Raw genomic sequence first — 27,041 nt, forward strand, 5'->3', positions numbered from 1 at the left:
CTAAGCAGGAAGTGTGAATCAGGCGGTATAGCGATACCAGACTTCAAACTATACTACACAGCAATAGTAACAAAAACAGCATGGTACTGGTACCAAAACAGGAGGGTGGAGGATGGGAAAGGCAGCGGAGCACAACAGACACTAGTATGGCAATATGTAAATCAATGGATGTGTAACTGATGTGATTCTGCAATCTGTGTATGGGGTGAAGGTGGGAGTTTATAACCCACTTGAATCAAAGTGTGGAATATGATATGTCAAGAAATTTGTAATGTTTTGAACAACCAACAATAAAAAATTAAAAAAAAAAAAAGAAGTTATAGTGTTCTCTGGTTATTGTAAAACAAACTTAGAAGGCAGGTTTCTATACAGATGAACTCATTTTCTAGGTACTATCTAAATGAAAACAGTAAAGGAAATATCCCTACATATATAGTACTCAGAATAATTTTTTCAATATCTTGAACATAACAGATTTTCAGTATATATTTTTAAATATGAACATTCTGTGAATTGTTCTAACTTTAATTAACATGAAGTTGCTTGTGTCTTTGACAATTACTTTCAGTGAGGACAATCACCATTTGCTCCCCATCAATAACACCATTCTGATGGTTGATGACTTGTACAGTGTATACATTTAACCTCTCTGACTGCTTTCACTGAAGCATATTCAACAGTTACAGAAGCTATGTGCTGCCATATCTCTTAGCAGCTTCTCAAGACCTATAACATTCATCTTTCTTCAGTATTAGAATTAGAGAATATAAGTGTCAAATCAAACTGAAAGTTCATCTGCTTTTCACTTCTGAGAGGATTTTAGTTCAGAATGGAGATGACTGAAAATAATGGATTATACAGTTTTGATCTATACCCAATGTAGCTAAAAATATTAGTTAAGGTGAACGTAAGACTTTTTAACTTTTTAATGTATTTTGAGATATCAAAATTGGGCATAAACCTCATCAGTATGTTTAACTATAATGCACCAATTTAAAAATGTGGGGGGAAAACTCAGTTTGCTATAAAATGCAAGATCACTTTTAGTATGTGGCTATCTTTTACTTTTCAACTATTTAATCAATAAAGATTATGTCAGAGGGCTGGGGTTGTGGCTCAGCGGTAAAGTGCTCGCCTAGCATGTGTGAGTCCCTGGGCTTAATCCTCAGCACTACATATAATAAATAAAATAAAGGTATTGTGTCCAACTACAACTAAAAAATAAACATTAAAAAATATTTTAAAAAAGATTATATCAGTACCTGGCAGGGGGAAGATTGAGCATAAATTGATTATATATAAAAATATAGGTATTAAAATCAAACTAATATATTTAAAAGTGGCTTAATAGCTTTAAAAATTTTAATGTCAATATATTGAGCTAGTAGTTGGGGAAAATTATGTATATATCCTGTCCTGGGATAAAATGTATGATAAGAAAAGTATCCTTTAAAAAAATAATATAGTATTATACAGTCTAATTTCATGTTTAGTTGTAAATTCACATTTAGCGTAATAAGCTTTTGCTACTGTTTCCCTGTAAACAGGTTCTGAAATACCAAAACTGACAAATAACATAAAAAGCTATGTAAGTTTCTGCTCAAACTAATTATTTAGATTAATAGAAGATTAAACACCCCCTTTAATTTTTTCCTAATTGAGGATGCTATAACTCTTTTCCGTGTTTTTTTATTTGACTGTATACATAAAAATTAGCATACTAGGATAGCATGTAAGATATTTTATATATTCTGAATAACATTCCTAAAAATTCTCAGAGGTTTATGTAATATCCAGATGAGCTGAAAAATGTATAAGGCAAACTTATAAAGATATCCATTAAATATTTTAGTCATTTCAGGTTAAAACCTCAGGACCACTGCCTGGAAAATATGTATACAAAGCATTATTGCACAAAATCTAGCTGATACTTTCTTTTTGACTTTGAGTTAGAATTGTAGATCTGTCCATCTTGGCTTAGCCAAGATCAGGTTCTCAAGTGGTCAAACATGCACACTCAACAGAGCCTGGTTTTACTTACATAATCTGAAATTCTGGTATCTTTAAATGAAAATCTTGTGAAAAGGGAAGCCTGTCAGTGCAACACTCCTCATAGATTATGAAATTGTATGGAACAGCTTGTAATCTTTCTTGGTTGCTATTATGTGACATATTTAAGTTTTCAGTGAAAATGAAATACTTATCACAGGTTAAGTCATCAATTAATTCCTTTGAAGCAAGTTCCGTTGTGCTACTGTCAAAATGTATCTGAAATAAACCACATTCATCATCTTCCACCTTAACTACTACCCTTCTGGTCTCAATTATCATCACCATCTCCCCTGAATTACTATAACAGTTTCCTAAAGGGTCTTCCTGCTTCCACTGCACTAGCCTACACTATTTGCCCTTCAAGGAACAAACACCAAACACTGTTTCAGACTTCAAAACAGAGGCCGTTTCACATGTGAGACTCACAGGATGATCATGATACCAAAGGAACAACAAATCAGTCAGAGTAATCTCTTACAAATATGAATCATGTTGTGTTCTATCAAACCTCTCCTTGGTTCTAACATCATGGCCTATTGTGAAAATGGCAGGCTTATCTGTAGAACGCTTGGGAAAGAGAGCTCCTACTACACAGACCAGAGCACAGCCACTGCATTTAACTCTTATGAGTCAAAACTCTAAGACCTCCCATCACTTCATCTTATACTTTTTCTGAGAGCTACACTACTGTTGCCAGAAAAGTTAATCAACAGCAGAAATAGTTGCCTCAGAGATGTATTAAGATCACGAGTTTATATCATGTACTATCTCTATAATTTGTTGATAGTTTGACTCTCTTTATATTTGAAAATCTATGTAGTAAGCCTTAAGTATTCTAACAAAAAAGGTATCTTCGAAGATGGTTAAATTATACAGTAGGAATTTTTAACTAAAGGAAAATATTGTTGCAGATAAGCTGAAAAGGAAATGGGGATATCAAAAAACTTGCTTAACAGTAAATCTGAATCATGTTTTAAAATTTCTAAAAGAAAGAACTATAAAACTATGAATAATGAAGGCTATTATATTATGCGTCACTAAAGAAATGAAGTCACTAATCCTGGAAAAATTCTCAAGGGAATATATTACAGAGGAAAAATAGGCTTTACAATTTAACAACATTTAAGTTTAGAAACAAATCAAGTTAATTGTTTATTTCCCTAAAAATAATACATTTAATCATATTAAATCTAACATTTCTTTTCTCATAATTAGCTGAGTTGTTTTCATGAGTCAGAGATGAGTTAACTCATCCACAGACCTTGCCACAGAAGCTGATCCAGCTAGGAGCATGAGTTCACATAAAAAGAAGACAAGGATTTCCTGATATGGCAAGACACTAAATCAATGACTAACATTGAAAAAAAGAGAAAATCATCATTTCATCAAATATGACTATCATAAGAATACAGCAATAAGCAAAATAGTCAAGACTGCTTTTGTTTCAAATGCAATAAAGAGAAATCCCCAAATACTTAACAAGAAAAAGCAGAATTGTCTACATCTTCAGAAAATTAATGTCTATTTTCAATTCTTATCTTAAAAGTATACATAGATAATTTAAAAACATTTTTTTAAAAAGCTAGAAACCATCTTTAAAATAATTGAGAGTGAAAAACTCTAAAAGAAAGAGTCCTGCAGAGACTGATCTGAAGAAAGCCTGTCTGTATTTAGATTCAGTATGGGTATTTCAAGTAGCCTGAGCACTATGGTTGCCTCCTGGACTTCAAAGAATGTAGAATGGCAAAATCCCCTGGAATCAGACAGGCAAAACCTGTAATTATGGTTATTTAACAAAATGGATTCTGTTAAGATATTTGATGATGAAATTCCCATCCTCTTAGAAGTCAGTGCCCAAATTTTATTCTCTTTTCTTATGAGTAAATGTATTATAACTGTTATTTGATTAAATGTCAGTGGTCATTAGGCCCAGTACTTAGGTAAGAAGGCTTAAGGAAGGCATGCCAAGGGAGTGTGGAATGGATTCCAAAGATAGATGAAGAAAGGAGAAGTGTTTTAGTGACTAGGCAATGTGAGGTAGTATTCAACTTAAATAAAGGAACGGCAAATGCTTTAAAGAAGCAAATGACAACTTTGGCAGTTAGAGAAAGGAACAATTAGAGTTAGTAAATGGGGGAAGTGAGGAAGAATTATAGCACAGAACAGCAACATTTTAAAATTTTATTTACTGCTTTATGTGTCCATCCTCTGAATAACTGGCAGCTAGGAAGTTCAGCCATTATATTTTCATTTTATAGATGAAGAAACTGAAGCTCAATGACTCTGACTTTTTAAAACAACTTTTTATTTCAAAAACTTTACAATTTACAGAAAATTTCAAACATAGTACAGAGTTTCTGAATACTCTTTGCCCAGCCTTTCCACCCCAATCACATCTTAACTGATCTTGCCAGCTACTCAGGGAAAAGTCTATTTAGTAGCTGCCTAAGAGTTTTTGTAGCTTTTCATCAAGTAAGACATTGCTAGAAAGAGTTAACATTCCTACTTCAAAACCAGTGCTCTTTCTACTAGTCATTGATTCCTAAAAGAAAACTCCTTATTCAGATATAAATTTTTCTATCTGAATAACTAAAATTACCTGAATTATGCAGGAAAACACTGCGTTATAAGCATGGTTTCACCTACCTAGGATTAACAAGCAAGCAGGGTACGAGGTAAGGAGGAAGAGGAGAGTTTCATTAAAGCAAGCCAATAAACATAATGATTACTGGAGTAACAGATTTCATTATTGCATGGCTCAAATGTTATAAGTGGATTAAAAACAAAAGAAAATAAAGCATGGACAATATTCAAATGAGTGACAGAAATCCACACAATGGAAATACAAACTGGTCAAAATAATGAATTAAGATTCTTTATAGAACAAAAGCTATCTTCTTAGGATTCTTTTATATTGGTGTATTCCTGGTACATTTACCATGTGATAAACTATGATTTGATTTATACATAACTTTGAAGTAATACTCCTATTATACCATATCAGGTATCCCATAAGTATAGTTAAATGAGCGTGCTCTGTTACTTTGCATACCTTCCTTTGCATTGTGTTCTTTAGAGGAGGTAGAAAAACAGATAGCCCAGATGGTACTTATTCATTATGTCATAATATTTTAATTTCACAAGTAGCAGGATGAATATTTTGATTAACAAAACAACACCAAAAATCAAATCCTTTCCCCCACATTCTTCCAGAATTTAAGAGACAGGAAACATACTAAGTAATACTGAATGATTTGTTCAACCTTTTGATGTTAATAAGTCTTAACAAAATTTGGCATAAAGAAGTTTCACAATTTATAAACTTATGAGTTTAGTTCACTAACAAAAATGAGATATAGACTGTATGAGAGAACCTAGATTTCTATTAGCATCAGGCAAGAAGAATCCAAATACTGCCAAATTTATGGGAACTGCCCAAATCTTTCCATTTATCAAACTGTTAACTAGCACAACTTTTATATTAGACCATGTCTCCTTCAACAACTATTTTCCAGAAGTAAATATATTCTTAATAATCTAAGGGCTCATTCACAGGTTTTATTAGTTAATACTTTTTTTTATTACATACACTCTAATCAAAAATTGTAGTTACTTAAGAAAGATAGAAAATTGACTTTTTCTCACACAAATGAGTTCTGGAGATAACCATTCAGGCGTGACATAATCACACAATGAAGTCAATAAATCCTCAGTCTCATCCAGCATCTGCTTTGACATTTCAGGCTGTGGCCTTGTTTTCATGATTCATATTGGCTTCTTAGCTCTCACATCTGCATAACCCAATCAAATGTACAAAGGGAAGAAAGAGGGTAGACTACTTCTGTTTAAAAAAAACTGCTAGAATTTCCATTGAACTTTTATGCTTACATTTCACGGGCCACAACTCAGTCATGTGATCAAACCAAGCTATAAGGTAAAAAGAGAAATGTGGTAGTTTTTCTGGATGGCAAAATATCAAGTTACAAATCAGATTTGTTACAGAGGAAGAAAGTACAGATTCTGGGTGGCTGGTAGCTATCTCTGTCATAGTGGTATGATACAGGTTTAAATTCATTACATTTATGTGCCATATTGATTTCCAGAACTGATCTTTAGCAGTCAAAGGAGCCTGTAATGAATTTAAAGATAACTCTCTTTCATCACATCATTCAACATTTTTTTAAATGCAAATTATTTTATGTAATTTTAAATTTCATGAAGTCCTTTCAGAGGGCAACATTAAGACAAAATAAATACCCACTAATATTGCCCTAAATTCAAAAAGGCTTAGAAGTGCTAGTCTGGAAAGAAACTAATTTAGTTAATTTCAATCTATTCAGAGCTCACACAGAGGATAACAATTCATGAAAGGTAAGTGATATAAAAAGGGACTTGACAAAGAATCACTCCAATAGGTTCTCAAATATTTTGGCATTTTTCATTTATGCATTTTTATATAAGTTCCGGTTGGCAGAATGGACCATTGTTCTTGACCTGTCCTATTCTAACCATTTACTGGAAGCTGAGATACAGCTAATGAAAAGCCATGGATGTCAAACTTCATAAAAAAAAAAAAATAAAGACAACTATTGAAGTAAATGAGGAGTGTGTGAGGGCTAAAGTGATCCCAAGAACAAGAACTTGAAAGTTAGAGAGAATGTCTTTACAACTGGATAGAAATAAATGCAGGATGGATTTTAATGAAGAAGCTATAAACCTGGAAAATAATGTGTTAGTTGGCAGATTGATTGATTGATTGATTGTACTGGGGACTGAACCCAGGGTCTTGTGCACAAAAGGCAAGCACTCTCCCAAATGAGTTGTTTCTCTAGCCCACACTTTGGTTTTTAATGAAAAGCTTAATATTGCAAAAAGTTGCATACTTCTCAAGATGAAGTTTTATTTTGAGGAGAAAGATGCAAATAAAAAGTATATAAGATGGCATTCAAGATATATCTGCAAAAGAATAAGTAGGGTACCTCATAGGGTTAATATAATTCGAACCCAATCTCAACAATGCTGAACAGAGATCACTAAGTTTTAATCACTATCTAAATGCTTGAAATATTCTTAATTAAACATTATAAAACCACATTATACCCTTAGAGAAACATCAGAGTTAGTGGTAATTAAAATGCTGATGTGGGAATCAGAAGACCTGGGTACTAGGTGTTGGTTTTACCTCTAACACATCATAGGAATCTAGTTAGATTGCCTCATCTCACTGTGACTGGGTTCTCTTTAATACAATTCTGACATTTTGTGGTTCTGTGTGTATCTTGTATCTCAGAGAAGTCCTGAGATCTTCAGAAATATCTCATAGCCATTAGTCCTAAGTTATAAGACATCAGAGGACCTGTTCAAATAGATACCAGTTATTTTCAATTATTCTTCATACAGAAGAAACTTACTGAAAGAAGCCATCAGGTTCTTAACTTTGGGAAACACCCAGATATTTCAAAATTATGTGTGTGAATCATTTCAACTGTGGCAATGACACATCTATGTAATCTACTGCATTATCTATATGAGTCTCCTCTCACAAGGAATGTTTTTTCCTTTTGATTTAAGGTATCAGGATGCCTTGAGATACTGGTAATGAAAGAAAGAATAGGCATTCATCTGTACTTTCATAATAGATAACAAAAGAAAAGAGAATTCCAGTACTTTTTAATCAGGGAAATTAAAACAGGATAATCACTACCAAATCACTTCAAATAGCTTCTCTTCAAGATGGTCATTACTAAAGTGAATTAGGTCCAATGTAAGAAACCTGAAAAGATATACTAATGAACTCTTCAAAAGGCAGAAACTATCATGTGAATCACTGAGAAGCCAAATATGAAGTCTATCTTTGAAAAAATAAAACATACATTAAAAGCTTTTATCAAATAGATATTTTTAAGAATAGATCTAAGAATTCATAGTGCTCAGAGGCACATCAATGTTCTTTGAAAATAACTATGAAAATAAAGTTTTAAATGGATGTTTGAGTCACATAAGCATGGAAAGAGAAATCCATAACCAAATAATGCCAGTTATTTATAAATCACCATAGCCTTACACTTTTTTGTTGTACTCGTCTATTCAGAGTGACCTGTTAGATAAAAGGTGAAACTCTACAGTATAAGAAGTGCTTTGGTATTCTGATTATAAGGAAATAAGAGTGAGGCTTTAAAAATGTATGTTAAGTTCAGTGAACATGTTTTAAACTTTCTGTTTTCTAACAGCTAACAAAGCAATAGGTCTTAGAGAACATGTATGCTTTTACCTTTATATACTCCTTTAAAGAAGCACATCCTATCCCTTAAACTGAACAAAGAAACAAAGAATTAAAAAAAAAGAGTCCTACAAAGTCCCTAATTAGAAATAAATAGGATTTGGTGTGCTTGTAACATTTTAAAGAATATATTATGTGGGAAAACAAAATAAACATTTAACCTGGCAAATAAAAATGAATCTGTGATTTCAACACACTTGGCAAACAGGTAGAATTAACACGCAGAGAATTAACATGCAGAGAAACTAATATAGTATTTAAATATTTGCTAAAGTAAAATAGTATTTAAAATAACATATTTGAAGAAATACTTTTATTGAAATGTTTTATAGTTTTGGTGAAAACATTTTTTAAAAGAAATAGTTGACTAGAAGCATATTTTAATTGCTGGTTGTCATTCTGTGAACTTTAAGGGGAGTCTATATTTACTCCTCTAGGAGTCATTTTCCTTTAAATATCCCTTGTAATTTTTTAAAGAAAAATAAATTTCATCCTATGCAACATAGCAAGACCCTATCTTGGAAGGGGCAGCAAAAAAAAAAAAAAAAAAAGCAAAGGAAAGAAGGAGGGAAAATGAGGTTTAGATTATGAAAAACATTTTTTATATAAAACATGAATAGTCAGTTTCAAGATAATTCTGTGTGTGTGTATGTGTGTGTTACAAATGTCAAGTGGATGAATGGACAGGTGTTCTAGCAGAGTAAGTATCTAAGGCACTGTCTACTCTTGCTGCCTACATCTCTGTAAGTTTGCCCTAAAATCTTCTATATTCAAGAGATACAACAAGTCCCTGCCTTTCAGCTACACTGCCAGGTCCAGTCCGGACACCTGATAAAAACTGGGTCCAGCAGAGACCATTTCCTGAGATCTGAGATTGATAATGCAGAGAATTGGGCCTGCTTCTCTCTGGAGATGAAAGTATTTGGGGAACTGCTGATGGTATGTTGTCCTTCAGGTAACAGTTCAACATGTTCAGAAAAATTCAAGACTGGGATGAGAGTAGAGATCAGAAACATACAAAAAATTCCTTTCACTGTTATATCTGTTCCTGAGGGCCAGCTATATTTCCATCTTTAGAGTGCTTAGAAGATACACATCCTACCAGGCTCATCTGCAATCCCAGCTACTCAGGAGGTTAAGGCAGGGTCAAGGCCAGACTTGGCAACTGAGAGAGATCTTATCTCAAAATAACAAATAAAAAGGGTTGGGGATGTAGCTCAATGGTAAAGCACCCTAGGGTTCCACCCCCAGGGCCACACACAAGAAGATACACATCCTTATAACATAAGAAATTTGTGTTCATAAAAATTTAACTATTTTTCAAAACAACCTATCAAAAAACATGTGAATGTATGTGTAACCTCTTTATGATCCCTAGCCTCTATATGAATCCATGATCTTTATATAGTCATACATCAATCACAGTTGTTTTCCTATTGAAACACAACAAATATGGGTATCCTGAAATAACTTACCTTATTCTCTTAAGTAACCAGTACTTGTATTAATAATAGTAAAAATAATCAATATACATATGTTAGCTACTATCAGGATATTTACCATCAGGACACTGCCAGAAATTTGAACATAAATTATATAAAAGCTTAAGCAATATTGTCAAGTTCTTTATAATTAGTTCTTTATAATAATCTGATAAGCAACCTGGAAAGAGTGCCAAGTTTTACTTAATATTCATCTTTAATACTAATAGTTTTCTGTTTCCACAGAGAACAAGTTTGATAAAAGATTTTAGAGATGACAGGCTGGGGATATAGCTCAGTTGGTAGAGTGCTTGCCTCATATAAGGCCCTGGGTTCAATTCCCAGCACCACACACACACAAAAAAGATTTTAGAGATGACAAGCAGTCATGTCTCAACTAAAAATCTATTGTCTCAAAAAATGATATTTAGAACTAAAATACAGAATCCTAAAATCACAAATATGTTGTATCCTAAAAGTCTATTTTAAATTCAGAATGTGTCTTCCCACAGATACACTGTCTTAAATGGTTGTCAAGTCCCCAAGTAATCTATAAAAACCTCTTTAACATATATGCATTTGGACTATATTCAGTTTATGTAGGTGTAAGAAGGGCCACAATTCTGAAAATTTTGTTCTCTTTCCACAAGGGCCAATATTAGGCAAGATTCTGAAAATATAAAGTTGGCTTCTGACTTCTTCTCATGCCATTTTTTTGAAAACTTTTCAACTTCCCAGCATCTTTCTCTAGAATTTTATTTTTCCCACAATAATACATTTATTATTTTGTCATTTCTTTAAGGTTCAAAACTACTTTGTCTCTATTCTTTGTGACCAAAATTCTTCGAGGTCCCTCTCAGCTAATATTGAAGAGATGAACAATATGATTCCTACTAATATGTAAGCAACTGAATTCCTTGGCTCTTCATATGTTTTTGAAGAATTCTGAAAGACACAATAATCCCTTATCAAGTATGGTTTAAGAAATTGTGGACTTGCAATAATGAGGTTTCATTTTTGTAAATCAAATATGATAAATGCTCACTTTTTTAAATGTATTTTTTTAGTTGTAGTTGGACATAATACCTTTATTTTATCTATTTATTTTTATGTGGTGCTAAGGATCAAACCCAGTGCCTCACACGTGCTAGGTGAGTACTCTACCACTGAGCCACAACCCCAGCCCCTGATAAATGCTATCTTTAAAAATGTGATTCTGTTAAGCAATTAACTGAAGTGGTTAAAGATAAAGGGAAAAATGCCTTTAAAAATAAAGGAAAATGACTTTATCAGCATTGAAATCAGGGAGACTAGTAACCCTAAGACATTAAATTCAAGAAATTCTTCTAGATAAAAGCCAGAATGGAAAAAATATAAAACTACCCTTCTTTTCCACATAATACATACAACCATCTATTTCCTTCCTAGTGCTTTTCATATTATAGTCATGACCCTTGGTAAGTTATCTAATCTCTGTGCTTCAGGGTCCTCATCTGCAAAGTGGGTTCAGCAATAGAAACTATCTTCTAGGTAGACTGAGGGAAAGAATAAACGAGATAACACATAGATGAGGGTTTAGAACAGTAGCCAACATGTGGTAAGTGCTACACAGGACTGTGCTACTACTGCTAATTGCAAGGACATTACAATTCACTGCGTTTTACTTGGAATAGGAGATGTCTGCATCATGGGAAAAAATATCTTCAAAAGCAGAGTTTTTGCAATACTTTGAATTCAAATATAGAGTAAACACATTTTTTTTATACTATCAAAAAGTTTAGAAGTTCTCTCCAACAAAGAAGAGGTATATAAAGAAATTAAAAGACAAATGAATGTTTTCCCTGTTTAAATGACAAGTACTACAATTTGTTGAACTTTTCAGTGATGACCACTGGTTAAAGAAACATGTATATATACCTTCGAGGTAAAAGTAGTATGAAAATAAGTGCTTTCCATATGATGGAATATCCATGATCTACAGGTGTTTGTAAATACTTCCATTATTACTATTTGTTCATATAATATTTATTGAGGAACTACTATAGTTATACAGTGTTCTGGGCAAAGGAGAGTTTGAAGTGAATAAAACAGACAAAACTCTTGTTTCCTGGAGATTACATTCTAGTGTGTTGAGACATATGTATAATAAGCATACATAAAAGATCAAAGATGGCAAGTGCCACGAACAATAATATAGTGGGGTAAAGACACAAGAGGCTTGGGTTATGGGAAATATTCCTTTTGTCCCAGTCTGCTAGGGCTGCCATAACAAAATACCAAAGACTGCATGACTTAAATAACAAATTTATTCCTCATCGTTGTGGAGGCTAGAAGTCTGACCACATGGTGCCAGCACAGTTGGGCTCTGATAAAGGCTCTTTTCCTGGCTTGCAGACAGCTGCCTTCTCACTATGTCCTTACATGGCAGAGAAAGCTCTAGAGTCTCTTCTTCATCTTAAAAGGACATTTACTAATCTCATCATGACAGTCCTACATCTGTAAGTTCATCCAAATTTTATTATCTTCCAAAGGCTCCATCTCCAAATACCATTACATTGGGAGCAAGGGCTTCAATAAATTATTTTGGGGTGGTGGTGGTGCTGGGACATAAATTAGACTACAGTATCTTTCAAAGGGCATTCTTGGGGAAAAACTCTGACAGAATCACTCTGATATGAGATCTAAGGGAAATAAAAGAACTGGAAAATAGTGCACAAAGAAGTCTGGAAGCTGCCACATATTTGTCCGGTTCCAAATCACTGAGAGCTAATAGCTGAAGAAAGATAAGGTGGAAGATAATCAATGTATTTGGTAACAATGGAGGTTACCAGTGACTTTAACATGAGCAATTTCTATAGAGTCCTGGGGATGAAAGGGTAAGACAAGTGGGCTCTAAAGAGAATTGGAGACAAGCAATGTAATCTATTTGAGGAGTTTTACACTAAAGGAGAGCAGAAAAATGTAGTTGGAAGCTTTTTTTGGTTTTAAGAAAGGGGAAATTTACGCATTTTTCTGTGCTGTTAAACATTAACCAATGTGGCATATCAGTGTTGTGCTGGGAGCTTCTGGAACAGTTCTTCTGATTGCTTCTCTTTTCTCAGTGAAACAGGATACAAGGAATCAGAGAACCAGAAAGGGGAGAAGTGCTAGAGATTTGATGAGAGAGGAAATATTTAAATAATCATTAAGTACAGTTGAAGCATGAGTGCACTAGGGACTGTTCCAGGATTGCTGGGCAGCAGTAAGGGCTATATGAGGCTTTTAGTTATAAATCTGAGGTAAAAACTAGTCAGCCTGATATTTCTCCAACCATGTTCAGTTCCCAGGAAACAGATGTATAATAGCCATGTAATAAGAAAAGAACTGGATTTAATTAGAATTGTGGCTTTATGAGGGCAGGAGTAAGTGTGGTTTCTCAAATTCTAACCAATGAAGATCTGTCATAAAAGGAGGTTTGGAGACTAATGATTAAAAAGGCAGTTAACTCTATTAATAATGATGATCTAATAGGTAAAAATTTTCCTAACTTGTTCATAGAACATTCACAAAGAAACCACCAAAAAAATTCTACCAAATTCTTCAGCTAAAAATAATACATCTAATAGTCTGCATACAATAAAACAACTAAAATATTTAATGAAGAAAAATTAAACAATCACTTGTAAAAAATGTCTCTATATTTAGAATATTCTAAATAACTTAGGTCAAATGGCAATTCAAAAGAGCAATTTACAAAATACTATTTAATAAGTAGAAATATAATTTATTTTAAAAATCTATAGGTTTTATCAAAAGCAAATTAAGAGGAAAATTTACAGCTTTAGTATTTCCATTATTAAACAAAAAATTATTGCCTTAGGACAATACTTAGAAATGTAATTTCTGGATCAAAGAACATGTAGAGAGGAGTTTTGTTTTTAACATGTTTAATAGATGTTGCCCTATGTACTTCCAGATAGCTATATAATTTATAAATGAGATTCCTATTTCTACAAACCCATACAAACATTGGACAATTCTTGGTACATTTAAACAAAACACATTTTCCAGCATTTCAAAGTGTGAACTCTTTTTTCCAGGTTTTGATTTTGTTTTTGAAATGTGGAAGGGGAAGATGAAATTCAGTATTATTAAAATGTACTACAAATGATTTGTAAATTTTCTTATAGATGTCTCTTGCTTCAGAAAATCACATTTTTTTTAAACACCCAACTGACCTATCGCCATGATATGTATAAAAAGTACCAAAGTCCCAAACAAGTAGATGCAATGATTTATATTAATACCATGAGACACTAGTAGAAGATTTTATTATTTTGAGGTGACTGATATCTCAGAGAAATAAAGTCCAGGGCCACCAAGATAACCAATCATTCTTTGTCTAGAGTGCATATACAAGATCATTCAGTAATTTTCTTTGTCTAACTTATTTCATTAGCATAATATCCTTTTTTAAAAGCCAAACAATATTTTATACACATGCACACATAGATATGCACACATACATACACATACAACATGTGTTACCAATTTGATACTAGTCCTTCAGATAGGTGTGAGTGATCTCATTGTGGTTATGACTTCCATTTCCATGATGATTAGATTTGTGGATCTTTTGCTAGCTGTTTTTTTTTTTTAATTTTTTGCTATTGCATTGTGTGAGTGTCTTCTATAACTCAGCTATCAATCTTTTATCAGATGTATGGTTTATAAATATTTTTTTCCCAGTCCACAGATTGCCTTTCAGTTTCACTGTTTTCTTTAGTGTGTAGAAGCTTCTTAGTTTGATATAGTTTAATTTGTTAATATTTGCTTTAGTTACCTGAGCTCTTGGTGTGATATATAAAAAAACATTGCCAAGGCCAATGTCAATGAGCTTTTTCACTTATGTTTCTTTCTAGCAGTTTTACAGTTTGTTTTATTTATCTTTAATCCATTAATCCATTTTGAGTTGAGTTTTGTGTGGTGTAAGAAAAGGATCTGAAATATTATTCAGCAATAAAAGAGAATAAAATCATGGCATTTGCAGGTAAGTGGATAGCGTTGGAGAAGTTAATGACAAGTGAAGTTAGCCAATCCTGAAAAAAACAAATGTCAAATGTTTTCTCTGATATAAGGAGGCTGATTCATAGTGGGGTAGGGAGTGGGAGCATGGGAGGAATACAAGAACTCTAGATGGGGCAGAGGAGTGGGAGAGGAAGGGAGGGGGCAGGGGGTTAGCAAGGATGGTGGAATGTGATTGACATCATTATCCAAAGTACATGTATGAAGACACGAATTGTTGTGAACATACTTTATATATAACCAGAGATATGAAAAATTGTGCTGTATATGTGTAACAAGAATTGTAATGCATTCCACTGTCATTTATTTTTAAAAAATCAATTAAAAATTTTTTTAAAAAGAAAAGGATCTGCTAGGTGTAGTGGTGCATACCTATAATCCCAGTGACTCAGGAGGCTGAGGCAGAAGTACTGCAAATTCAAAGCCAGTCTCAGCAACTTAAGAGCTGAGGATGTGGCTCAATGATTAAGCACCCCTGGGTTCAATCCCTGGTACCAAATATAAAAATTAAAAAAAAAAAGAAAAATAAAAAGATCTAATTTCTTTCCTTCCTAATTTTCTTCCTTCTTTCCTTCCTTTCCTTTCTTTTCTTCCCTCCCTCCCTTCCATGTGGACATTCATTTTTCCTAAAACCTTTTATTGATCAGACTATCCTCTTCCTATTTTGTGTTCTTGGTTCCTTGGCTGAAGATTAATTACTACATATATATGGATTCATTTCTAAATTTTCTATTACATTGGTCTATGTATGAATTTTAAAATTTTTTTAGTTGTAGTTGGACACAATACCTTTATTTTACTTATTATTTATTATTTTTATGTGGTGCTGAGGATGGAACCCAGCACCTCACACATGCCAGACAAGCGCTCTACTGCTGAGCCACAATCCCAGCCCCTATATATGTATTTTTTATGTCAATTCCAAAATTTTTTTGCTTACTATAACTTTGTAATACAATTTAAAATCAGGAAATAGGACGCCTTCACTTTTGTTCTTCTTTCATAAGATGACGACTATTTGGTCCTTTGTGATTTCCATATGAATTTTAGAACTGTGCTTTTCTGTTTCTTCGAAAAGTGCCATTGGGATTTTTGTTAGAGACACCACTGGATCTGTAGATTGCTTTAGGTTGCATGGACATTTTAATTCCTCTAATCCACGAACACAGGTTATTTTCCCATTTATATGCCTCTTCGATTTCTTTAATCTCCTTGAATAAACTTATCCTCATCGTTATACAAAATACATGTATGATGATGTGAGGGGAAAAAAAAAGAAATGTGTCACATTAGATTGGGTAGAGAGAAGATTTGGGAGGGGAGGGGAGGTGAAGGGGGGACAGGAAGGGCAGCAGAATAGACACTAGTATTGCTGTATGTATATACGTGTCTGTATAACCAATGTGATTCTGCAACCTGTACACTTGGAAAAATGAGAAATTATACCCGATTTGATTCAAATGTATGATATGTCAAGATCATTGTATTGTCATGCACAACTAATAAAAGAAAGAATTTCAGACATTTCTTTGAAAGACAAAGAGATTGCTAAAATCAAAATTAATTAAAGAGATGATGATCAAATAAAATAAGTGCTACAAACTCTGAAAAAAAGATTCTATTCTTTCTGATACTATGTTAAATAGTACTATTGTCTTGATTTCATTTCCAGATAGATGGATAATGAAAACTTCACACAGAGCTACTCCTAGAAAAAGGGGCTTCAATTCTTCATCTGTCAACCCCAGTTCTCTCCCTCCCATTCTTTTTGTTGCCCCATGCTTGGATAATTTTTACAGATACAGTAAGGGATACAGTAGCATTCTTGGCAGATATTTGTGTATGTGCTACATTTTGGGAAATAAAGTTGTATTTTTAATTATTTAAGTTATTTAAAATACAATGGTAGAGTTTTTATGTAATAAAGTATTCTTTCAAAATAAAAACAATCACCCAGTGTTTTTGAATTTTTCTAAAGTGTTTTCCTAAAATGTGATCATTTTTGTATTTTCAACTTCTCCATTTGCCTCCTGAAAGCAGGAAAATTAATTTGTTATTAATAATGATTGTTTTCTATTCTTTGAGGTGCCGAAATACTACAAGGTGTAGAAGTCCTTTCTTCAAGGTAATACGTTTTGAAAGTAAGATTTAGTAAGATGAAATGCCCAAATTGTTAATGTTTATCACTAGTTACTCAGCAGTGCAGTTAGGATAACTTCTATAGCTAGAATACGAAGTTATTGCTAAAACTTGAACAGGAATTTATGCAAGCAATGAAAACTTTTAGCAACTGAAAAGCACCCATAAAAGATTTGCCAAAGAAATCCTGGTGTTGAAAAGGCACATACCTAAAAATAATTAGATGGTTACATCTTTTTATAATCTTACATGAGTCAGAAGAAGTAACTGATTTTATATACTTAGAAATTGCATTTTTTAAGTAGAAAAACAGTTATAGTCACACTTCCAGCAGTAAAATTACATCTATTTTATTCATTGTATATGGACAAACATTTCCTGAAAATTTATAATGTTTGAGGTACTATGCTAAGTGTAAAAGAGATGAAACTAAATAAGTGCATGCCCTCAAGGAACTTATTGAGGAAGTTAAAGTAAACAAACATAACTAATTACACCATAATTTATCATATACTGAAATATCTGTACTGAGGTATTGTAAAATGAAGAACAGTCCAGGAAAAGAAAACAAAGAATGTCTTATTTAGGAAAATGCAAGTTTAAGAGAGTTCCTTTGGTAGTGTTTATGAGTGTATGTGTGTGTGCAGGTACAGTACATACACATAAAAAGTGGGGGTGCTGGGAGGATGGGAGATGAGGATGAAAAGACTCTTGCAGAAAAAAAGATAACCATGAAAAGCAGTATCCTGGCAAGATCTGATCAGCCTTTTTTTGAACTGATGCTATGAAAAGTTCCAAACAAACATGTTAATACAATGGATACATGATTGTGTAATTTAGTGATTAACTAAATATTTATGACTTAATCCAAAATTCTTAATTCTAAGTAAAGAATACAATGATACTGAAATACATCTAGTTATACTGAAGAGCCTCGTTTGTGCAATTTATCAGAAGGTAGGGGCAACAATAAGTAAACTAATGGTAGCTCCTTACCATAGATGCAAAGAAGAGAGCAGAGAGAAATTATTTAGACTAAAGAAGCAATGATCTGTTAATTTCACTAAATAAACTGAAGCATTAAAAAGACAAAACTCTTGCCACAGAATACACTTATTTTCAGATTTAGAAACACTAACTTGTTGAGATTAAACCAATAAAGATAAATAAAAACCAGACTATAAAACAACAATCTGCCCACCTACTGTGGAGAATGTGGGTGAAGGAGAAAGAATAGGGAAATATAATCCACAAAATATTCAAGGCAAAAATAGTTTGGTTATTACAACAACCACAATTTGAGAACTATAAACATTAAATGTAAATTAGTGGTAAATCCTGTGGTATTCTTAAATTCAATGATATTTTAAAACTCTTCTCTGCCAAGGTGTTTTATAAACAAGTTGGATGTCTAAGAAAACCCTTGAAATGTATCCTAAAAGAGAGGATTTCATTTTAAAAAGAACAAACTGAAATTACTTGAGACAAAATATTGACTGGTTCTATAAAAACTTAAGTGAACAGTTTAATCAGTATGTGTTCATCAAATCCATTTGTGCAAGAATAAATAGCAGCCCTACAAAGGCCTGCACACATGTATTACCACTGGTGGACAATAAAGTTTATAGTTAGTAGTGCTGATATCTATCTTTACACCTTGATGTGGGAAAGGTGGAAGTGAACAGTTGTTCCTACATTTTACTACCAAATCCTGATTTAATATATTCTTTCTCAATAACAAAGGATACCTGTGGATGTCAGATCATAAGTTCTGATTTAGATGAGGAAAAACTGGATTTCTGAGTAAAGTTTCAATGCTACCAACATGTATTTTGCTCCACAGCAGACATAGGAGAGGGTCATGGAGGGAAAAAAAAAATCCTTTTAAATCTCACCCCAAAACTTATGGTAATGAATTTTGAATAACTCTGAAGGTAAAAGACAAATGGTAGTAATACTAAAATTTTTTATCATAAAGACAGTAGTCATCTGAATTATCTTGTTGTAATATTTTCCCACAGAAAGCAACAATGTGAGATTATATATTCAGAAATACTAGAGAATAATTTAAAAACAAACAGAAATAAACAAAAATCCCACAACCACCTCTACTTTCACACAATGCATGGATGTACCAAACAAAGAATAACTTTAACTTAGTTCACATAGAAAAGAAAATCCTAAAAGATCCTTGACAACCACCTGTCAGATCAATGGTATTGGCAAAGACCTGGGTAAGAATTAGAAAATGCTAAAAACAAAACAAAACAAAATACAAACCTGAAAATGTTCTCTACTTTATTTTTCATGTCAATAAACACTGAAAGTGCCTTCTCCAAGGGAAATTTAGACAAACATTATTGAACTCACAATTCAATTCTGGTTAAGTCAAATGTGTTCAGAAATTCAACCATTTCTTTCAAGTTTTCAAATTCATTAGCATATAGTGGTTCATACTTATCCCTAGTGATCTTTTTTTATGTAGTATCAGATGAAATACTTTGTATTTTACCGCTCTACATATCTACTAATAGTTGGTATGTGCCCAATCCTCTTACTCTTCATGATTTTATAGGCAAAAATGAATTTTGCTAATTGCAAGCAGTTATCTTATGCTCATTATTTTTATTTCTCCTGTGATTTGTATTTACCTTTACTATAATAGGATAGATATGGATAAAATATAACTTGATAGCAAATACAAAGTCACAAATAGAAGTCAGAGCTAAATCTTGTATGTAAAATTTTGAGTTCTTCTACAACTAAATAATACTACCATTTTTGTAGCTTCTAGGTCAGAAAAACATAGTAAGTTACATTAATGCTGCCCTGTATAGCTAGAATTATGAAGTCCTTGAGGTACTTCTATTAGCATTTCCTGAATAATAATTTCATAAAGTACTTTTAAAATCATTTGAATAAAAATTACCCTTAAAATAACCACACATAGCAATATGCTCTTTTGATGAATCATATCCTCTGTTGACTCTTCTTATGGACAGTTGAAATAGTTTATCAATTAAAACAGTAGACAAACAGTTTCCTCACTGATGAGATGAAGAGGCATTACATTAAACTGTAGAATGATGATTAAAGAAGGTGTGGGGGTTAGGTAGGGGCCACCTACTCCTCAGGGACTCTTTGGAGCTACCTGAATAAGATTTTAAAACTGTTGCTTATTTATAAAATTTACACATATTCAGCAGATAGATATTTATTTGAATCTTATTTCCCATGAATCAATCTGTTAAAGATCAGGAATGGTATGTTCCAGTCTCTACCACAAATGCATTTCTGTGACCTTTCTGAACTACCCAAAGTTTTTTTGTTATGTTGAATGCTCTGGGATTTATATTTATTTTCAATATAGGCAACATCATTCAGTAATATAAAATCACTGTCTTTATTCCATTTAAAAGCTTTTCTCTTTAAATTCTCTTTTCACTGAAACTAATGTTGTTAACATTAGCATTTGGGGCTGTCTGATATACCTCTGACTGTTCTTTTACCTTTAAAAATAAACTAGTCTTTATAGGGTATGCATGTACTAATACGTAACAACAAATCCCAGCATTATATACAGCTATAATGCACCAATAAAAATATGGAAAAAAAATCTAGTCAAATGATTTACAATCCTATATACTACATCTACATGGACATAGGTGTATATATTTATATAAAACTGTATATATATATAAACTACATACATCTTCCTAGTCTTTCTACTTTCTTTTTTTTGGGGGATGGGGGTACCAGCGATTGAACTCAGGGGCACTCCACCACTGAGTCACATCCCCTTCCCTATTTTATATTTTATTTAGAGACAGGGTTTCACTGAGTTGCTTAGCACCTCACTTTTGCAGAGGCTGGTTTTGAACTCGCGATCCTCCTGCCTCAGCCTCCCAAGCCACTGGGATTACAGGCATGCACCACTGTGCCTGGCTCTTTCTTATTTCTTTCTCTTTCTTCTTTCTCTTGTTTCTCTCCAGTGCTAGGAATTGAACCAAGGGTCTTATACATGCTGAGCAAGTACTCTAGTATTGAGCTACAACCTCAACCCTGTCTTAATTTCTTAATGCCACACACATTTAAATTATTAATATTTTTTGAGTTTCAGTTTTTAAATCAACCTTTTAATTTTTTGATATTTGTAAATGTTTATCTAAACTGGAATTAGTGTTTTTTCTTTTGTGTTATTCTTATTTAAGGTATATTTGGACTCTTTGATTTTAAAAGCATTTTATTTTCCTTTCCTTCATAATTAATAAATATCATCACAGGTAGAAATAGGGACTAAAAGAAAGAAGACACTTGAAAAATAGAAGAAGATAGAGAACTTTCATAGCCATTTACTCCTCCTATTTCTTTGATGTATTTTCTAGTTCATTTACCTGTTAAAATTTCATAAGCTTGGGACGGAAAATCCCTAAGGATCACAACCCCATAATACTTGAGGCACAGTTGAACAATGTGCCGAGTTTCTCTTATCATTCAAGCTTGTTTTAAAAACTGATAGCCATTTCATTTCAGGTTAAGCAAATTCAAATAGCCATCAAGAATATTACTCAATATTAAGGTTATTAAAAAAAAAACTTTTAGGTCTGGTACAGTGACACATGACTATAATCCCACTTACTTGGGATGCTGAGGCAGGAGGACTGCAAATTTGAAGCCAGTCTCAGCAACTTAGAGACCCTGTCTCAAAATTAAAAATAAAATAAAATAAGAAAGAGTTGGGGATATAACTCAGTGATAGAGCTCCCCTGGGTTTATTAAAAAAAAAAAAAAAAGCTGCCTTAAATTTTATTTCCACCTTTCTGCTTTCTTTCCAGATTAAAGTATGAAGCCACTGACTTAACATAAATAGACACAGGATTTTCTGCACCCTAACCTGTTTAAAGACCACTTTCTCTAGTAAGTTATAATTCTTGCTCTCTAATACTTATAATCAATTTGAAGACAGGAGTGAAGGCACAGTTTACTTAAGTTTTTAAAGTGTCCACTGTTTACATGCCCTCTGCGAACTCAGTAGCTAGATAATTTACTTTGCCAATGGTAAACCTGAGTTTCTCAGGTTCCTCCATAAGCAGAGTAGCAGCATCTTAGGTAGAAATGTTCTGTGAATGACAATACTTCTCCCTTTTTTTCTAAGCTTCTGGTTTACACAGTCCATTTACTTGATTAAAATTTTAAAAATTAAATAACAAAACATTATCAACGTCAGAGCACACCTGCCTCATTTAGGAGGGGAATAGGTATAATAAGGGGTAGCTGGAAGAGAGCTGTATTTTTATTTATTATTATGATTATCATTTTCCAGCTTATACTTCGCACTCCTTCAAAGACACTAAAAATGACTCTGAACATTTTTTAATTTTTATTTGATAATCTGAGAGGCTCTTCAAAGATCATATTTATGTATCTCTACTAAAGATATACTCAAGTGTTAAGAAATTTGGTGCTGGAGGCCAATGAACAAGGTAGGAATTAATTAGCTATCTTGATGATGAACTAGCAAGGTAAAAGGAAGTAAAAGTAAGACATTTTTCATATTTCATGTCACATAATACTTAATAGTAATGAAGTACATTAGGAGTGAAACACAAAGGCAGGCACACACATATCAGCTGAAAACCATAGCAAATAAGCCATTCGGTTTTCTGTATGCTTGCTCAATGTTTTGGGACAAAACTGGAGTCCCAAGTTAGATTTTATGTCTATAAAAGTTTTTCTCTCTTAATTTAAATAAACTAATGAAACATCAACAACAACAACAAAAAGAACCCAAAGTAGGCATGGTTGGTAGGTCTATACCATTTTCATACATTCTAGAGAAGATAGTAAATAGTTTTTGTGACTCCAAGTGATACTTAGAGGAAAATCAAATCACTCAATGATGCCAAGAATGATTATTCTACTGCACTTTAAAAGCAAGAGATTGCAGTCTGTGACTCCAAAGTGGTTTCAGATGGACTGCCACAGTTGTGGTTTACTCTTGAAACTGTAACTTGTCAAATTAGAAGCAGGCAAGGCCTCTGCTCTTAAAAGTTCCACTTTCTACTGTCTACAGTTATGTCTACAAGTCCATCACATTTTATTCAGATGCACTCTGTTATATGGATGAGCAGAATATCAAAACTATTTTTTATTGTCTGAGTTACAGAAGATTTTAGTTTTAAGAACTTAAGCTGTTAATCTCTTGCTTATTGTATAGATGAAGCAGAATTCCACTATTTTTATTAACTATTGATGTTTTATTATCCAATATAACATAGGGAAGTGGTATACAGACTATGTAAGTGCTCAAGATTTTTCTAATCTTAAATTCCAAATGTTTTATTGATTTTAACTAGTAACCTTACTGACTTGATTTTCCAAGCATGAGCTCAGAGTTACAAAATGCTCCATTTCTTCTCTTCCTCATTGATTGTGGAATCCCCTTCTGGGCAACAAGCTTGGTTAGCTAAAATTTTCACATCAAACTTGAAAAGCTACTTGTTCAATTTTAATTGTTTTATGTAGACCCTTTCCTTAATGACTTTTAATGGCTATTTTTATAATATAAAATATTTTAAAAATAAAGCTTAAACAAGATTTTCTCTCTACATAATACATCATAAACAAAACCATGCCACTAAACAATCATATCCTGTTTAGGTCATAATGACACCAGAAATGCATGTTTATCATCTGTTTTGGACAACTTAGCATGTTTTTGGCCCAAGGCAAAGTTGAACTAAAACCATTTGCAGTTGCCCCAAACCAAGATAACCACACATTTCTAAAGTAATTGATACCTAAAAGAACATTGCCTTTAGATCACAGTTCATGATCTAAGCATACTAATTCCTTAAAGAAGGTTGTTACAGTACTTAAAGCATTATGTCTATTGGACTTCCTCCAGAATTTAACATGAAATAATATATTTTTAGCATGTATAGATAAAGTGTATGATAATGTAGGCATTTAGCAACATCTTTTGGAATTCTGGAATTACCTCTCTTGCCCAATTTAAAGAAAAGAGAAAAACTGGGATGTCTTACATGTAAAAGTATTATAATAAGAATATAACTTGCAGTTTGGAAGGCATGCAGACAAAATTATTACTCTTAATTTTATTGAAGTATATTTAAAGAACCAATTTTATTTATAGATAGCTAAAATAAGTAGAAGACATATGTTTTCTTCTTCATTGTTACAATAAATCTATGGAATCCAACTATATGTCACTAACTTTGTGTTACAGTGATATAAAACATGCAATTGCTTTAGATACTATCTTAACTGATGAGGCTGATCACAGCCTATAAGAAACAGTCTAAAAAACATCTCTGCACTCTACAGGCCAAAACAAAAGCAGTAAAAATTACCTCTGCCCCAAATACAACTAGATAATTTATAACAAAAAATAAGTAAATGATTAATTATATACAACTTTTAATGAAATAAAACCCAGCAAATGTCAGATCCAGATTAGGGAAACCTACTCACTTTTAAAGAAACAGAGAAACACTAAGCTATTTCCTGAACTCAACTGAAAAGGCAATGTCTGAATCTTTCTCCAGACCTTACTCCTCCGTATACTGCTGCCATGAGACATAAAACAATTGATTTGGGGATTTCAGAAAACAGTTGAAGAATACAAGAACCAAATATACAAGCACCATGATGATTGTTACATTACTGTAAAAAGAGAAGCATGTACTATACCTCCATTCTTTCTTGTTTAACTTCATCAATTTCATCATCTTCAAACATTGCCAGAAGTTCTCCTGTCTGGTCAATAGAGTTGAGAAAGTCCTGAGCAATTTTTTGTCTTTTGTTTGTGTTACTGTTGCCACCTAGTTTATCTTCATGAATATCACAGAAGAAAGAAAAATAGTCTCAGTAAGTTTGTCTGCATCAACCATTGCATTTATTAAATACATGAAATTCAGAATTGGAATTCTCTCACAATTATCTTTGAAAGGAGAATTCTTGTATCCAAAATAAATGTGGAAGTCATATAGAATTAAATCATCTATATACATCACAATCAGATCAAAAGAATAAAATCAAGTTATTAATTACTATAGTAATTGTGAAAGGGTTATATAATTACTTTTTAAAGATTCAGAAAAAAATACGGTTATATACTATTTATAGTAGATACTTGTGAAACAAATAATAGAAAAAAGGGAAAAGTAAGAATATATGAGGTAAACACAGTCACTAGTAATATTTTGTTACAAAATGTAGTCATGACCAAGAGCACTAAATGAGGTAGAGTAGGATAGCATCTGATAATAAAAGGAGAATTAACATAAATTTTTATGCAACAAAGATAACAGCAAAATAAATAACAAATGAATAACAAAAGGAAAACTTATTAAAAAGCATAATTATGAGATATTTGAACAATTTGACAAGGTAAAGTTCATGGATCAAATGTGTTTTAATAGCTATATAGATATGAGAATTCACTTTATTCTCTTAGGTCCATAAATCATTTTTCTTCACTTTTATTATTTTTGTTAAAAACTTTATTTTCAAAAGTTTTCGTAAATATCCATAAGTGAAATGTTGCCTCTTCAAGTGGTTTTTCTTTAATTCAATGTCCCCACTTCCTTCCCTTTTATCAGCCAATCTCAAATTCCAGATAGATATGACCCACATTAACCATCCAGTTTGCACCCATCCATGTTTTTCCCTGCTCCTACACTCATATAAACACATTCATTTACAGGCCTTTTATTTACGTTTTCTTTTTAGAAAAGGGTTCTGTTCATGTTTCTTAGTTGATGGGAGAGAAAAACTCCCTCCCAGCCTACTGGTATAGCTCAGATTCCTTTAAAAGGTCTGCACCATATTTTATGGTATATATACACCAAAGCTTTTCAACCAATCCTGTTGACAGGCACACATTTTGATTTAGATTTTTGCCATGGGAAAAGTAAAATTTACTTTCCCTAATTACCAATCAATTTATTTATTTCCTCATTTTTCTCAGTTGTCTGAATAAGCCTTTATATTCTCTCTCTCTCTCTCTCTCTCTCTCTCTTTTTTTTTTTTTTGTGTGGTGCTGGGAATTGAACCCAGGGCCTTTTGTATGAAGCTTTATCCCCAGCCCCTATTTACTCTCTATTTTTAATCAATGTTCACTTTCAACTGTTTTGGTCTTTTTCTTGCTAATTTAAAAGGGCTCATTTATATTTTCCTTTTACAATGTGAGTGAGTGAAAAATAGCCCTTCATTTTTCTATGGATCTGGGGGCATCTTTGGCAATAGAAGAGTTTTAACATTTTTACATGGTCACATTTCGTCTTTTATTTAAGATGACTTTTCTCCACACCTATATACTGTATATGTAACGTTCTAAGTTTTCTTTTCAGATTTTAAGTCTTGTTTTTTCTGATTTTCATCTTTAATCCATCTATAATCTATTGGTGTATGGTAATATTGTAGGTTCACTTTTATTTTTTCCCAAGCAGTCAGTATCACTGGTACAGTACCATTAATATACATTTTTATATTTTAGAAAACTTTTGCCACATCTTATAATTCTTATATATCTTAGATTCTTTTACTCTGTTTCTCTCATCTTTATGTTTAGTCTTCAGTGACACCACAGGCTTCGTATACATTTTTTAAAATATCTTTTAATATATATAGATTTTTAGTTGTAGATGGACACAATACATTTATTTTATTTATTTATTTTTATGTGGTGCTGAGATCGAACCCAGTGCCTCACATCTGCTAGGCAAACACTCTACCACTGAGCTTCAACTGCAACCCTTTATATACACTCTTATTCTTCTACTTTATGCGATCCCTAGCTACATAGGAACATTTATTTCCCCCATAGAAACCTAAGCATATTTTTACAAAATTCTAGGAAAAAACTTTTTAAAACTTAATTTAGGATAAACTGACATATTTAATGCCCTTCAATTACATTTTCATTTCTTGTTGTGTTTGTTCCTAATTTTATTAGTTTTGATAGTCAAATTTGACAAGTTTCCCCCTATTTCAACACTTGG

The 27,041-nt window shown here is 32.6% G+C and overlaps 1 protein-coding gene across 3 annotated transcripts in view; it reads right to left on the bottom strand.

Annotated features, from left to right (window-relative positions):
- Window positions 1-27,041, bottom strand: part of Supt3h (SPT3 homolog, SAGA and STAGA complex component) — a 460,033-nt gene that overhangs the window by 125,375 nt on the left and 307,617 nt on the right. For all 3 annotated transcript variants that reach the window (XM_048805405.1, XM_048805406.1, XM_015487372.2), the window contains one exon: window positions 24,730-24,869. In XM_048805405.1, the coding sequence (XP_048661362.1) occupies window positions 24,730-24,869 (140 nt within the window). The remainder of the gene's footprint in view (window positions 1-24,729; window positions 24,870-27,041) is intronic.

The sequence above is a fragment of the Marmota marmota genome, unplaced genomic scaffold (genome assembly GCF_001458135.2).
Source record: "Marmota marmota marmota unplaced genomic scaffold, marMar, whole genome shotgun sequence".
NCBI classification, from domain to species: domain Eukaryota; kingdom Metazoa; phylum Chordata; class Mammalia; order Rodentia; family Sciuridae; genus Marmota; species Marmota marmota.